Below are 14,849 nucleotides of genomic sequence, written 5' to 3' on the forward strand. Positions count from 1 at the left end.
TGCACCACAGCGCCGGCCCCCTCTTTTTCTAAGTCATTGTTGAGTATGGCTAATAATTGCTTTGGAGGAAAACACCAGCCTGTTTGAAAGACTGTGAGATGTTGATTTTAGAAATGTTGGAAAGGCAACAGTACATATATATATCCCCTCTTTTGGAGCAGCCACTTCGCCATGCACAAAATGCTTGGATTTATTTATACTGAAAATAGAGGTGCGTGGTTTAAAGATTATTCTGGGGGAGTGGGAGGTAATTTGGGAATTTTCTTCATATTATTTTGGCCTCTGTTCTGCCTGTCACAGCTGGTAGCATCCCTTATCTCTTGAGGGTAAAGGACTGGGTCCTGAGTTCCAGGGCAGCCTTCAGCAATCACCAGATGTGACAGGAGGTGTAGCAAAGGTGATGGTGGCCATAGTCGGGGCTCTGTCTCTTGTGCCCCGGGTACAAAATGAATAAGAAGATTCACTGTTCACTAACCACATGTATTTCTTAGCAGTTTTTTGAAATGAGGCCAAGCCTACCATTTCTGCAGCTCTGATCTGCTTCTGTCTCTTTCTCAGATGAAAAGGGAAGATTTACACTCCATGAAGTACGTGGAGCTTTACCTCGTGGCCGACTTTGCAGAGGTAAGGGGTTTTCCCAGAAAAACTGCTCTCTTGATAGCTCACAGTTCAGGCTTTGAGCTGCATTTGGGGAAATGCTATCACATTTATTTTTCTCTGCTTTATCACATGATTTTTACCTTAAATCTGGGTTTTTTCTGCCATTCAATTATAGCTGAAAAAAAAAAACATGGAAAAACCTCTCCTAACTTTATCCATTCATTAGTTAGAAAATCAGGGCAGTTACCTGGTTCAACACTTCTTAGGCTGGGTCCAAAGAACTTTAGGTCCTGATGTTTATTCTTGTGTAAGAATTGTCCGTGAATTCTATGGAGAAATTTTTTTTAAAGATTTATTTATTTAGTTGAAAGTCAGAGTTACAGAGAGAGAGAAGGAGAAGCAGAGAGAGTGAGAGTGAGGTCTTCCATCTATTGGTTCACTCCCCAGATGGCCACAACAGCCAGAGCTGTGCCGATCTGAAGCCAGGAGCTTCTTCCAGGTCTTCCACGTAGGTGCAGGGATCCAAGGACTTGGGCCATCCTCCAGTGCTTTCCCAGGCCATAGCAGAGAGCTGGATCGGAAGTGGATCAGCCCAGAACTCGAACCGGCACCCACATGGGACGTCAGCACTGCAGGCGGCAGCCTCACCCACTAAGCCACAGTGCTGGCCCCTCTCTGAAGAAATTTTTAAAATCTTCTTTTTATAAAAATAAGTATCTTCTAAATGACCTTGTTCTTACCCACATGTGGGTTCATTTTCATCATCATGTTGGAGCCAAATGAGGACCTAATGCCTTGGCCCCTGGACTAGCAACACCTGAAAACCTGGGAAAAATGCAAATTTGGGGGGGGCTACTCCAGACCTACTGAGTCCTAAACTGTCAGGTACAGTCAAGTAATACATTTTTTAAAAAGATTTATTTTATTTGAAAGAGTTACAGAGAAATGTAGAGACAGAGAGAGAGAGGTCTTCATCCACTTGGTTCACTCCCCAAATGGCCACGATGGCCAGAGCTGAGCCAGTCTGAAGCTAGGAGCCAAGAGCTTCTTCCAGGACTCCCATGCAGGTGCAGGGGCCCAAGCACTTGGGCCATCTACTACTGCTTTCCCAGGCCACAGCAGAGAGCTGGATTGGAAGTGGAGCAGCTGGGACTTGAACCAGTGCCCATATGGGATGCTGGTACTGCAGGCGCTAGCCCCCCCCCCCCACTTCTGATCTATAGAAATATTCACCTTTTTGAAAAGATTTATTTATTTATTTGAAAGGCAAAGTTACAGAGAGGCAGAGAGAGAGAGAGACAGAGAGAGAGAGAGACGGAGGTCCTTCATCTGCTGGAAGACCCGGAAGAAGCTCCTGGCTCCTGGCTTTGGAGTCAGCTCAGCTCTGGCTGTTGCAGCTACTTGGGGAGTGAACCAGTGGATAGAAGCTCGCTCTCTCTCTCTCGATCTCTCTCTTTCTCTCTCTCTCTGCCTCTTGTCTCTCTGTAAATATGCCTTTCAAATAAATAAATAAATCTTTTAAGAAATTATTTATTTATTTTTAAAAATATTTTATTTATTGTACTTGAAAGAGTTACATGGCTGGTGCCGTGGCTCACTAGGCTAATCCTCTGCCTGCGGCGCCTGCACCCTGGGTTCTAGTCCTGGTTGGGGGCCCTGGATTCTGTCCCGGTTGCTCCTCTTCCAGTCTAGCTCTCTGCTGTGGCCTGGGAAGGCAGTGGAGGATGGCCCAAGTGCTTGGATCCTGCACCCACATGGGAGACCAGGAGAAGCACCTGGCTCCTGACTTCATGATAAGCACAGCACGCTGGCCGTAGCAGCCATTTGTGGGTGAACAACGGAAGGAAGACCTTTCTCTTTGTCTCTCTCTCACTGTCTGTAACTCTCTCTCTCACTGTCTAACCCTGCCTGGAAAAAAAAAAAAAAAAGAAGAAGAAGAAGAAGAAGAAGAAGAAGAAGAAGAAGAAGAAGAAGAAGAAGAAGAAGAAAGAAGAAGAAAGAAGAAGAAGAAGAAGAAGAAGAAGAAGAAGAAGAAGAAGAAGAAGAAGAAGAAGAAGAAGAAGAAGAAGAAGAAGAAGAAGAAGAAGAAGAAGAAGAAGAAGAAGAGAAGAAGAAGAAGAAGAAGAAGAAGAAGAAGAAGAAGAAGAAGAAGAAGAAGAAGAAGAAGAAGAAGAAGAAGAAGAAGAGAAGAGAAGAGGAAGAGGAAGAGGAAGAGGAAGAGGAAGAGGAAGAGGAAGAGGAAGAGGAAGAGGAAGGAAGAGGAAGAGGAAGAGGAAGAGGAAGAGGAAGAGGAAGAGGAAGAGGAAGAGGAAGAGGAAGAGGAAGAGGAAAGGAAGAGGAAGAGAGAAGAAGAAGAAGAAGAAGAAGAAGAAGAAGAAGAAGAAAGAAAGAAGAAAGATTGAAAGAAAGAAAGAGTTACACAGAGACAGAAGGAGAGGCAGAGAGAGAGAGTTCTTCCATCTGCTGGTTCACTCCCAAAATGGCTGCAATGGCCAGAGCAGGGCAGTCTGAAGCCAGGAGCCAGGAGCTTCTTCTGAGTCACCCACGCAAGTGCAGAGGCCCAAGGACTTGGGCCATCTTCTACTGCTTTCCCAGACCATAGACCTGGATCGGAATGGGGCAGCCGGACTAGAACCAGCGCCCTTATGGGCAGGCAGAGGATTAACATACTGCGCCACTGTGCCAGCCCCCCAAAGGGACTCCTTCTATGGCTGCTCTACCTAGGTTACAAACATGAAACATGGTCCTAGAGGCAAGTGCCACACAGTGGGAAGAGCATCAGACCTCAGGCGTCATGAGCTGCCTGTGCATGTTGGTGGCAGGAGGAGGTGGCTCTTGAGTTGCCTTCTTAAAGGACAAGAAGGAGTTAACTAGCAGAGGAGTGGAGGTGAAGGACCTTCCAGGCCGTAGGAACATTGTGTTCTGCTTTGACAAGAACTTCACTCTGTAATTGAAGTTGGTGTTGGCTTTCCCAGCAGCTGTGTGTGTGTGTGTGTGTACACATGTGTTGTGTCTTTTGTTTCTTCTCTAAAGATGATGTGTGTGTAGGATAGGGGAGTCTTGTAGGAGCCAAATCCAAAGCCTATTTAAAAGTCAACTGAGGCTCCATGGTCCTGGCAGGAGGCAACCAACTCCTGACTCAGGCCCCTGCCTTATAGGGCTGCCTGTGGTGGGAAGGTTCTAGAAGAAAGCTGAGTTCCTCTGGCTCTGGGACATTTTTCCATTTGGTTTTGCATCTAGGATCATCTCATACAGTGGTCTTGAGTCATTTCTTTGGGCCACAGATCCTTTGATTAGATTAAATCTCCTGGGGACCCCGATAATTAAGCGTATGGAAACCCAGCTGCTGCCTCATAGTCAGTGTGGCTGTTTCTCCCCGTGGGACGTGAGTCTCCAGCTTCCAGAGAAGAGGGGATTGCATGTCTTCTGGGTCCTGACCTCCAGCCTCACAGCAAGCTCTGGGAGGCGCAGTGTCTGTTCAGGGTGCCTCAGGAGTCGGGTGTCGCCTTGCGCTGTGCTCCTCCCACAGAGCAGAGGCTTCCTGACCTGGCTCCCAATAGAGCCATGATTCATGCAGCTGCCTGGATAGGGGACTGTGCCTCATTTCCCAGGTCCTGGTCCCTCTCCCCAGCAGCCAAAGGCTCTGAGTGATTCATGGGCGCCTGTGGGAGAGGGGGTGGAATGGATCTGCTGGGTTCACAGGCTAAGGAGTCAGCCCCTTCCCACCTCGCACCACAACCTCTCCCAAGGGCCTGTCGTCCTCTGCAGGCAGAAGCGTGTTCCTGACAATGAGTTAATGTGAAAGGATGGGAGACAGACAAGGGGAGGGCCACCTTGCAGATTTACAACCTGCTGCGGAGATAAGACGGCCCTCTCCTGCGGGCGCTGGAGTCAGAGATGGGAGGGAGGCAGGGCTCTGCCTAGAGAGCATTGTCAGTGGTGAACACAAGCAAGCAGAGCCTGGGCAGGGCTCCCAGGAAGCAGAGCCCAGGGGAGCAGAGTCAGGCGGTGCCGCAGTTTGAATGTGATTCACATTCCCAAATTCAAGCTGGCGTTTAATCTCCAAAGGCTTGTGCTAATGAGATGAAGAGAACAGAAATTTAGTATCACTGTGTTGTGAGGCCTTTGGAAAGTGTTTGCATTGTAGAGCCCCATGATTGAATCCTGGTGGGTTCATAAGGACAGGAAGAAGGACCACACACAGACACAGAGACACTCGCACTCGCACCCTACCAGGATGTGATGTAGCCAAGGAGGGCCCTTGCCAAGCCAGTGTCATGCTGTTTGGACTGTGGACTTCCACAACTAGGAGCCTGAAGACCCCTCTTTTCTTTATACAGTAGCCAGCCTCTGGTGTCTCCTTTCAGTAGTGAAGACTGGCTCTCACAGTGGGCTGGGGAAGCCATAAGCACAGGCCTGCAAAGGGCTTTCCTGCTACCTGCAGCGTGACGGGAAGCCACAGAAGGACAGTGCTGTCTCATGTTGTACTTCTGGTGTCACCTAGAAAGTGGAAGGTTGAGAGAGTCCTTCCTTATAGCAGGGATCTGTGCAGCACAGCCCATGGCCAGACAGAGCCCACCATAAGTTGTCGTAAGCAGTTTGATTGGAACACAGCCATGCCCACAGGTTGCTGTGTTGTCCGTGGCTGCTTCTGCACTATGGACACAGAGCTGAGTAACTGTGACAGAGACAGCATGGCCACAAAGCTGAAAATACGTACTCTTTGGCTCCATGCAGAAAATATTTGCAGACTTCTGCTTCAGACTGTTGTGGACAGTGTAATGCACTCCTTGAACACGGTGGCCTTGTCATGCAGGAATTTGAAGATAGGAATAATATATTTGAAAGACAATGAAATTTAACCCTGATGTTCTAATAAATATTTACTAAAAATGGAAATGTTGCAACACTTCTGTGCCATGAGACCAACTTAGAAGTGGGTGGCAACTATAATGAGAAACTTCTGGATTAGAACCTTGGAAAAGTCCAAGTCACAGGGTATCACACCAAATTTAATTCTATCAAGAGGAGGGGTGACACTGAGATTCTCTGCTGGTGAGTCAATGTCCAAAAGCAGTGGGAAGAGGAGAAACAGTGGATTTCTCCCCTGTGTCAGAACTGGGACACACCTCCAGCCAGACAAATATCCCAGGCTGTTTCATTTGGCTGTTCTTTTGTCTGCTTATTTGGATATTCTTATAGGATGGGGTGGAGAAGGAAAGTGAAGCTTTGGAATTGAAGTAGCATGTGTAGCACAATATCCAAAGTAAATGAGAGAGACACCCAGGTTCTGTGTGACATTGGCAGGGTACAGAACATGCCCATCTTTCACAGATTTAAGTTGAACTTGTAGCAGACTTTGTCTTTACACTCTAAACTTTCTTTTGTTAATTGTAGCTGAAAGAGTTCTTTCCAGGCAGGAATGTTAAATATGAGACATTCACACTGATGTGTCCTCCTCCTGGTACCCATGGCAGACATTTCTAATTGAGCTCAGCACACTTCCCTGTGCTCAGTTAGAAGTGTCTGGTTTTAGACTGACTGCAGTCCAAGAATTTTTGTGAGCAGTGGAGGCACTGCCAGTCTATCTGAGTGGCCTGCAAGATAGGCCTGTTTGCCGTCATGGTTGTGTTGCCAGCACCCACCATGCCATTCATATGACCCTCCATGCATGCTCCTTAAATGTAGGATCTTCTGGTCCTCTGCTTTCACTGAAGCCCTTTTAGGCGAAGACCAAGATCTCATACTTCTTTGTATCCTACCTACTGCTTAAGCGCATTACTGTTCAGTGACAGCTTGACTAGTGTTGACTGACTACATGTAGGGAAGCCTGGTGAGATCTGTGTGATGTTGGCTTCATGTTGAGGTGACAGCCAAGACAAGGATCAGATCGGTCTCTCTTCTAAGACCTAGTGGTAGGCTGCTGGAAGCCTTGCAACTTGAAGGACAGGAGATTAAGACTTACTTAAGGATTGGCAGAACCACTGTTTAGTTCACTTCACAATTGTTGCACACCTGCTATGTACCTTGTACTGAACTAGCAGTTGAAGGTATCAAGACAGAGACGACCCAGCTCATGCCTTCCCCAAAAGCTACACTGTGATAGGGAAGACAGTTGCATAAAAAGAACAGCACACAGAAGATAAAAGAAAACAAGGACAAATTCAGAGACAAGTAATGGGGATTGGGAAGGGTCCTGGGAGTGGTTCTGGGATCTCACCTTGTTCTGCTTCTTCCATTTAGTTTCGGAAGAACCGTCTAGACCAGGAAGCCACCAAACACAAGCTCATAGAGATCGCCAACTATGTCGATAAGGTGAGACCAGGTGTGTACCTTGTGGGAAATGTGCCAGCACCTCAGAGAAGCTACAGGACAGGGGATCACCTGGCACCTGAGCTGCCTTCTGCTGGATTGGCTGCCCCAGCCAGTGATGAAAAAAAATTGAGCAGTGGTCATGATGTTGCCCTGAGCCATGTAACCTTGGACAAGTAATTCATCTTCTTTGGGTTGCGATTTTTGGATTTGTTTTTAATTTATAAAGTAGAAGTGCCAGCTTACATCGATGACTTCCAATTATTTTTGTTTTTCTGGTGGACTCCTTTTTAGAATGAAATCTTATGCCAATGCCTGGTATAATTGTCAGATGACAGCAGACGGCTCTATGCCAAAGCAGGGTTGAACACTCAGAGCATTGCCCTTCTGACCCCTTCCTGTTGCCTGCAGTGGCTTCTGAGGAACCCAGGGGTAAAGGACCCCAGTGTAAGAAACTTTGAAGATTCTTTTAGGTTCCTTTCTTGTAAACATCTCTGGGATTCTTTGATTTAGGTTGGTATCGAGGTAGGATAAGATGAGAAAGGTACACAGTTTTGTAAGTTGAAAAACAAGGTATTTGGGGCTATTCATAAATCTGTCCTAAAACTACTTCTCTCTCCCTCTCTCTCTCTCTCTAAATTATTTATTTGTTTGTTTGAAAGGTAGAGTTACAGACAGAGAGAGGGAGAGGCAGAGAGAAGATCTTCCATCTACTGGTTCACTCCCCAAGTGGCCGCAACAGCCAGAGCTGGGCAGGTCCAAAGCCAGAAGTCAGGAGCTTCTTCTGGGTCTCTCATGTGGGTGCAGGGGCCCAACTACTTGGGCCATCTTCTACTGCTTTCCCAGGCCATAGCAGAGAGCTGGATCGGAAGAGGAGCAGCCGGGACTCGAACCGGTACCCATATGGGATGCCGGCATTGGCCCCTTCTTCTTGTCTCTTAGGAACTCTGTGAGAACGGTTGTTTCCTGAGTCAAGACCTTTGACAACACAGTCTTTGGAAATACTCAAGTTTTTGAATATTAATAAAACAAGCTGTTTTGGGACCTGGAAACACTTTGTGTATATGAAAGAAGGGATTCATTATATTACAACATGCAGAGTAAACATCCATAGAAGGACAATAGCTTCTTGGTGAGCTAGTAGTGCATAGTGTAAAGAAGTAGATGTTAGTGTGGTTGGAGTCACAGATCTCCTTGAGAGTATAACATTAATTGCATAACTTAGGATGATCCTAACACTTCTGAAGCCTAACTCTGGACCTACTAGGAATTCATGAATTCCAAGAATAAAGAGGAAATCATTTTTTTTTTCTTAAGTACTAGAGGATGAAAAAAAGTCTTGGTATTTTTTAGGTATATTAGTGAGCAAATTTGATTGTGTTCTTGTCATTACATGTGAGATTCTCTGCCCCTTGTTTTTGTTCTGCCCTGGAAGGCTATGGAAACACAGGCCAGTGTTCATTGGCAGGTGAAAGTCAAACACTGGCATTGCCAGGAAGAAAGGACTCTGGGGACACCATCCATTCTTCTCTCTAGCTCCCAGCTCACCCATCAAGAACATTTAAATGATCCTGCAGCCCAAATATTCAACATCTGGGAAAACAAGAAAAGTTTGTTTCCCTGGAGGGTAGACCCTGCCGCTGTCCATGTGACATCCATTGTTCTAGACACAGCAGGTGGGAACTTGGCTGGGTCTCTCCATTGTGAATTCTCCAGCTACTCTGGGTGACAGAACTAAAGGTACTGATGAAAAATGGAGGGAGAAGAGGGGCATCAGCAAACCCCAGCCTGGCCCAACCCTTCTGTGAAGCAGGCTTGGTTCTCTCTGCAGCAGCTGATGTTAGTCACTCCCTGCTGGATAGGGGAAGGCACACCCACTTCTCCAAAACTTGCTGACCCAGCTACTTACACTGAACGATTGTTGAACTAAAACTGGAATGAGCTGCACTCATTTGCAGAATCATGAGCCCAATCCAAAATATTTTCCCTTAACTATGAAAAAGCCAACTTTACTTCCCTAAAAAGCTCCCCAGTGGAGCAAATTCAAATTGGAATCCAAACTCTATAGTGTCTGACCTGGCATAGAACAGAAAAATCAAAAATTTCATTGAAATAAACTAGAATTTTGCCATACCTGGAGCTTATCTTAGAGTACAGTTTCTTGGGGGCAAATTGTTAATCTGATTGTGTACACATACCAGTACTGTAAAGAACAGGGCTGAGAGAAGGCTTGATGTTTAAGGTAGGACCGCAACCCTGGGTCCACCATCTTACTGCTAAGACTTTGGACAAGTTCCTTAACTTCTCCAAGCCTTGGTGCTTGAAACAAAAAAAGTAAGTGCTGGTGCCACCATTACTGTTTTTGGCTGATGCAGTACCTGCCAATTTTGAATTAAAGTGGAATCTCCTGGTCTTGTGATTTTTTTTATTATTAAAATTATGAGTGTGGTAGTTTCTGAGGTAGACTCATGAAAGCACCCCTTGCACCCATACCTTCCAGTGGCCTAGCTTTAGAGAAGATGCCCCTCCTGCTTATGTACGTCTGAGATGGAAGATTCCATATCCTACAAGTCAGATGTCGTGTTAGCCTTAAGGAGCCTGCAAGGCAGGTTTCATTTATAGAATTTCAGGATTGCTGGGTTGGACAGTTCCCTGAAGGTTACATATGGCTTCCGCGGTCCAATGCCCGCAACCTGTGTGTGGTATTCTTGACCAAACCTCAACACTTCCAGGGTTGAGGGAGGAAACTTTGAGAGCAAGCCTGCCATCCACTTGTGTATCACTTACTTGCATATCCTTACAGAATGAGTGGGAAGCACCTTACAGTAAACTATCTGTATATAATTTGGTATAGACATTCTGTGGACTATTACTCAGCAGTAAAAAGGAATAAACAGGCTACAACATAGATGAACCTCAAAAGTTTTATTCTAAGAAAAAGAAGTCAGACACGAAAGACCCCATATTATAGAATTCTGTTTGTTTTTTAAAAAACTCTAGAAAAGGCGAATATCTAGAGACAGAGAGTATAACTGGATAATAAGGGATTTTACTGTATGATGGAAAGATTCTAAAGCTACATTATTATGTTTATTTTATAACTTTTTTAAATTTAGGGCACTTAAAATAAATTATACCACAAAAAAGTAAATTATACCTCAGTAACATTTTTCTCATTTAGATACACAGGAAAAGATCAGGGCTGTGTGAGGACTTGGGAGAGAAAATCATAGCAGACAGCCCAGACAAGGGTCCTCCTTGCAGATTACAGCAGCGCTTAGCTCTGAGCCGACTCATGACCAGCTTTGTTTGAAAGCTTCTTCCCTACCTTAAGATGAAACTTCTCTTGCTGTCTGTTTTACCTGGTGAGCTCAGCCCTCCTGAGGACCGGGCGAGACGATACCCATCCTTTTCCCACGGGAGAGCGCTGCAGCTACTTGAGACCAATTTTCTGTCCCATCTCAGTCTTCTGTAAGTCAAGTCACCCCTGTGTGCTTCTCTCGCAGCTTCCCTTTCCCTTCTGAAAAAAGTACCTCTTCCCCCCTTATCCCTGGAGCCACAGGTGGCGGGAAATCTGGTCTCTGTGCTCTGAACTCTTTGGCTAGGATGAGGCTGTTAAGTCCCAAGTGGTGTTGACAGCTCCTGTGGCTTTTCTGTGTGTCCTTTCAGTTTTACCGATCCTTGAATATTCGGATTGCTCTCGTGGGCTTGGAAGTCTGGACTCATGGGGATATGTGTGAAGTTTCAGAGAATCCGTACTCTACTCTCTGGTCATTTCTTAGTTGGAGACGCAAGCTGCTTGCCCAGAAGAACCATGACAATGCACAGTTAATCACGTAAGTGATGTCTCTGTGTGTGTCTTGCGTTGGCCTTGGCCGCAAAGCCTCTACCCGCTGTACATGTCCTTGGTTTGCCGCTTTCTTTCCCAGCGGTGAGTGCTGGTTGTACAAGGCCATCCTGGCTCCCTGGTCCTGGCAATCAGGCTTTTCTCAGACACATGCTTTATACCCAGCACACCTTGAAAAAAAATTAGTAAAAACCTCAAGAGTCAGACCAGTCCTTTCTCCAGGAGAAACTTAGACTTGACACATCAGTTGAGCACCTGGAGCAATGGAGTGTGTATTTGGAAAGTGTCTGGCTGTTGGTCATGGGCCCCTGTGAAACAGACTTTCTAAGGGGCTCATCTTGATTTTCTGAGCATTTTGTTCCAGTACATGGGCTAATCTCCCAGCATAGGCACAGCAGAGGAGGATCCTGGTCGTCCTCGGGAGCTCAGGACCGAGAGCCTGAGACAGTGCAAGTGGCAGAGAGTGTAGAACTGTGTGTGTAGGGGGAGGGGTTGGGTTGGGTTTTCATCAGTTCTGGAGAAAAAAGAACAGACAATGGTGGAGGTTGTGCTGATATGTGACAGTCTTCCAAGGGTGATTATTATACTTAATAGTGTTGGCTTCCAAAGTTGCTTTGAGGTAATTATAAAAGACACATAAATAATGAAACCAAGAGTTAGCACAGTCATTTAAAGCTTGTTTTTTCCCTTTAAAAGAAACAGGAAAATAACTATTCCCAACAACCTGGACTTCAAGTGATTAATTCACAGCACTGTATTTGCCTAAGAAGAATATTTTTGGTTACCAAAAATTTGGACCTGAGCTTTGGAAGCATAGTGTCCTTCTTTGGGCCAGACTTCAAATCCGGGTTTCCAGCAGGTCTTCTTCAGAGCACTGGCTAAGTGCTCCATGCACTCATAGATGGGCATGCGTTTTGTATATTCCTTTGTGAGTTGATTCTCTGAAATCTGCCTTTAATTCAGTAAATAGTTATTATGCACCCAGGTTCAGGCTAGGTTGAGTAATTCCAGGATGAATACCATAGTCTTGACTTTCAAAGATTTCATGGTCTAGATAAGAAGACAAGCATGAAGATAAGTACTATGTAATGAATCTCTGTGTACATGTTTGTGGCATGCACAACACTGGTGTTTTATTTCTTCTTTCTACCCTGGGTGTATATAGCTGAAAGAGGGCTCTGTTAAGCAGGGGGAATGTAGCTGGCTGTTGGCACATTAGGGTCACAATTGCAAAACAAAGGCAGAAACAGTCAATTCTTGCACCCAGCTGTACTTTGTGAGGCTCCTGATGGGACACAGCTGTTTCCTTAGCCCCAGATGATGTGGGAATGAAGCATCAGCTCCACAGCTGCTGCCCTAAGCGCCCCACCTCCATCCCTCAAAGCACACAGAGCCAAGCACAGGGCCCAGGACCCTGGCAGGTGGTGAAAGTGAGCATGATTCACTTCAGCATCAGAACCTGTGCCACCTTCCCTGAACCCCCGCTCTGACCTCTTCCTGTGCAGCAGGAATGGGATGCAGCTTTTCAAGCCCTGCCCACTTCCTTCCAGGGACCTGGTTAAGGGCATACTGTGGGGGAAACGTGCTCTTTGGCTCTCTCGTTATGTTTCTCTGTCGCAGTAAGGGAGTAGGTGAGAGGAAGTGAGAGGTGTGGCGACCTGGAAGTTTTCCAGTTGGCCTGATTACCGGGGCACCTCCCTTGGGAATGATCTGGGGATGTCTGTGGGGCCAGGAAACACCAGGGTGGCCACCCACTCCCGGGCACATTACAACAGCCTTTTCAGCCTCCACCCAAATCACCCTTTCCTTCCTTCTTGGCAGGGGAAGGTCCTTCCAAGGAACCACCATTGGCCTGGCCCCCCTCATGGCCATGTGCTCTGTGTACCAGTCTGGAGGAGTGAACATGGTGAGTCTCAGTTCCATTGTGTCCTGGAGAGATACGTATGTTAAAGAAAAGAATGAGGGAGAAGTTCGCCTCTTTCCTTTGTTTGTAAAGCGTTTATTGGCCTGGAGATTCATCAGTAGGTCAGATGGTCTGCAACCTTCAAGAACTCAGGGAACATGTTCTTCTTTTAAATATTTTATTTCCGAAGAGTGACAGTGGCTTTAGAATTGCTTTCAAAAGTAGGTGTGGAGGGACTGCATGCTTAGTAACAGTCGAATCAGCGGAGAGTTGCCAGGCTTGGCTGAGGAAAAGGCAGGGAGGTGGCGGAGAGGCATATCTATCCCCTTGACCTCCTCCTGATCTCTCTCCCTGAGCAGGACCACTCTGAGAATGCCATTGGCGTGGCTGCCACCATGGCCCATGAGATGGGCCACAACTTTGGCATGAGTCATGACTCTGCAGACTGCTGCTCTGCCAGCGCCGCTGATGGTGGCTGCATCATGGCAGCTGCCACTGGGTGAGTCAAACAGGAAGGGTGAGGATGGGAGGAGGGTGGGCCGCGGACGGTGAGTGGGACCCCAGTGTTCCTCCCACCTGGCCCCAGGGAGCCCTGGTATAACTCTGGGGGAGCTTTGGAGAGAATTGTGGTTTCCATGACAAAGAACCTAGCAAAGGACCAAGGAGGAAGAATGTAGACCGGAGCACTAGGAGGAGGTTTTGTGCTGGTAGAATCTTAGTTATTCTTATTTTCTGTCTTGGTATCTTCAGCTGTAAAATTGGCCTGACCACATGTCTATTTTTCCCTTCATGAATTTTTGATGAGGTCACAATTCTTGGTCCTTCCATTGCAAAGGAGTTTGGTCACTGCTGTTACTTGCTTGAAAGGTCTGAAGTAGCCCCCAGAAGGGAGCATCCACACACCTCACAGGGACTCCTCAGGGAGGAGTTCGCAGGCTGCATTACCTACAAGGACCAAGGACAAGGCGGCTGCATCTTCCTATAGTCATGAAAGATTTTTACAAAAAGATTTATTTTGTCTGGATGGCACCAGCCTCCTTGGTAGCACAGTTGGCCACCGTCTGGCTGCTGAATGCTCAGAATTCCCAACTCATTCCAGCCTTACCTTCTGTCAGGCACCCTTTCCCCAGAGTATTCAATGGATGCAACCGGAAGGAGCTGGACAGGTATCTGCAGTCTGGTGGTGGAATGTGTCTCTCCAACATGCCAGACACCAGGACGCTATATGGAGGCCGGAGGTGTGGAAATGGGTACCTGGAAGATGGAGAAGAGTGTGACTGTGGGGAGGAAGAGGTAAGTGTCACAGCAGTGCTAGTGAGAGGGAGGAATTTGCATTGGTTTTAAAGCTTCAGGTCAAAAGTGAATACAGTGGAAAATTCCCTGGTCACAGGCATCTGTTAACCTATGACTAAAGGCCCCACTGCATATCAGATGTGTAGAGTAAGCCTTCCAGGTAGACTGTATCTGGAGCCTCTCCTGTTTGTGGTTAGCACTGTTTGTCACTAAGATTAGAGAGCATCTGTCTAACCAGAAACCATGATCATGAGGTGTGGTGGCTCTCCCTTCCCCAGTAGAGCCACAGATGGCCTCTTTGGCTTTTCCAGCTGGAGGCCGCACAGCTGGACACATGAACTTGAACACGGGCCTCCTGAGGATGCTTAAAATAACAAGCATGCACTGTTGGGCCTGGAGACGGGGTGACTGAAAGGGGATGTAGGAAATGCTGTCATCTGGAAAGGGCTGCGGAGGGAGAGGGAGCAGAACTATTTGTGAATAATCTCTTTCCTTCCTTCTGATCTCCAAAGTGAGTGTGAAGGGCACACAGCACGGCTCTGTCATTTTTAACAGCTGCGTGTTGCTCTGCAAAAAGCAGAACTGAGTTGTTTCATCTCTATTTTGTAGAAGATGGAAATGTGTATGTGAAATATATGTGCAAAACAATTTGGTCAAAAAAACCAAGTGACAGTACAAAGGAAGTTCAAGGAAAATGTAATTAAAAGACAGAGTTGGGGTGAGAGTTTGGCCTGGCAGTTAAGACAGGATACCTGCATCCCACGTCGGAGTGTGTAGATTCCAGTCTCGGCTCCCAATCCCAGGTCCCATTTCTGCTGAAGTGAACCCTGGGAGGCAGCAGGTCAGTGCTGAAGTCGTTGGGTCCTTACTACCCATATGGGAGGTCTGGATTGA

The 14,849-nt window shown here is 46.7% G+C and overlaps 1 protein-coding gene across 1 annotated transcript in view; it reads left to right on the forward strand.

Moving 5' to 3' along the window:
- ADAM19 (ADAM metallopeptidase domain 19) overlaps positions 1 to 14,849 on the forward strand; it is a 91,159-nt gene that overhangs the window by 54,439 nt on the left and 21,871 nt on the right. Inside the window, exons 7-12 of the mRNA XM_062188765.1 lie at positions 559 to 624; positions 6,844 to 6,915; positions 10,582 to 10,748; positions 12,581 to 12,665; positions 13,022 to 13,161; positions 13,778 to 13,955. Coding sequence (XP_062044749.1) covers positions 559 to 624; positions 6,844 to 6,915; positions 10,582 to 10,748; positions 12,581 to 12,665; positions 13,022 to 13,161; positions 13,778 to 13,955 — 708 coding nt within the window. The remainder of the gene's footprint in view (positions 1 to 558; positions 625 to 6,843; positions 6,916 to 10,581; positions 10,749 to 12,580; positions 12,666 to 13,021; positions 13,162 to 13,777; positions 13,956 to 14,849) is intronic.

Source organism: Lepus europaeus, chromosome 4 (genome assembly GCF_033115175.1).
Source record: "Lepus europaeus isolate LE1 chromosome 4, mLepTim1.pri, whole genome shotgun sequence".
In the NCBI taxonomy this organism is placed as follows: domain Eukaryota; kingdom Metazoa; phylum Chordata; class Mammalia; order Lagomorpha; family Leporidae; genus Lepus; species Lepus europaeus.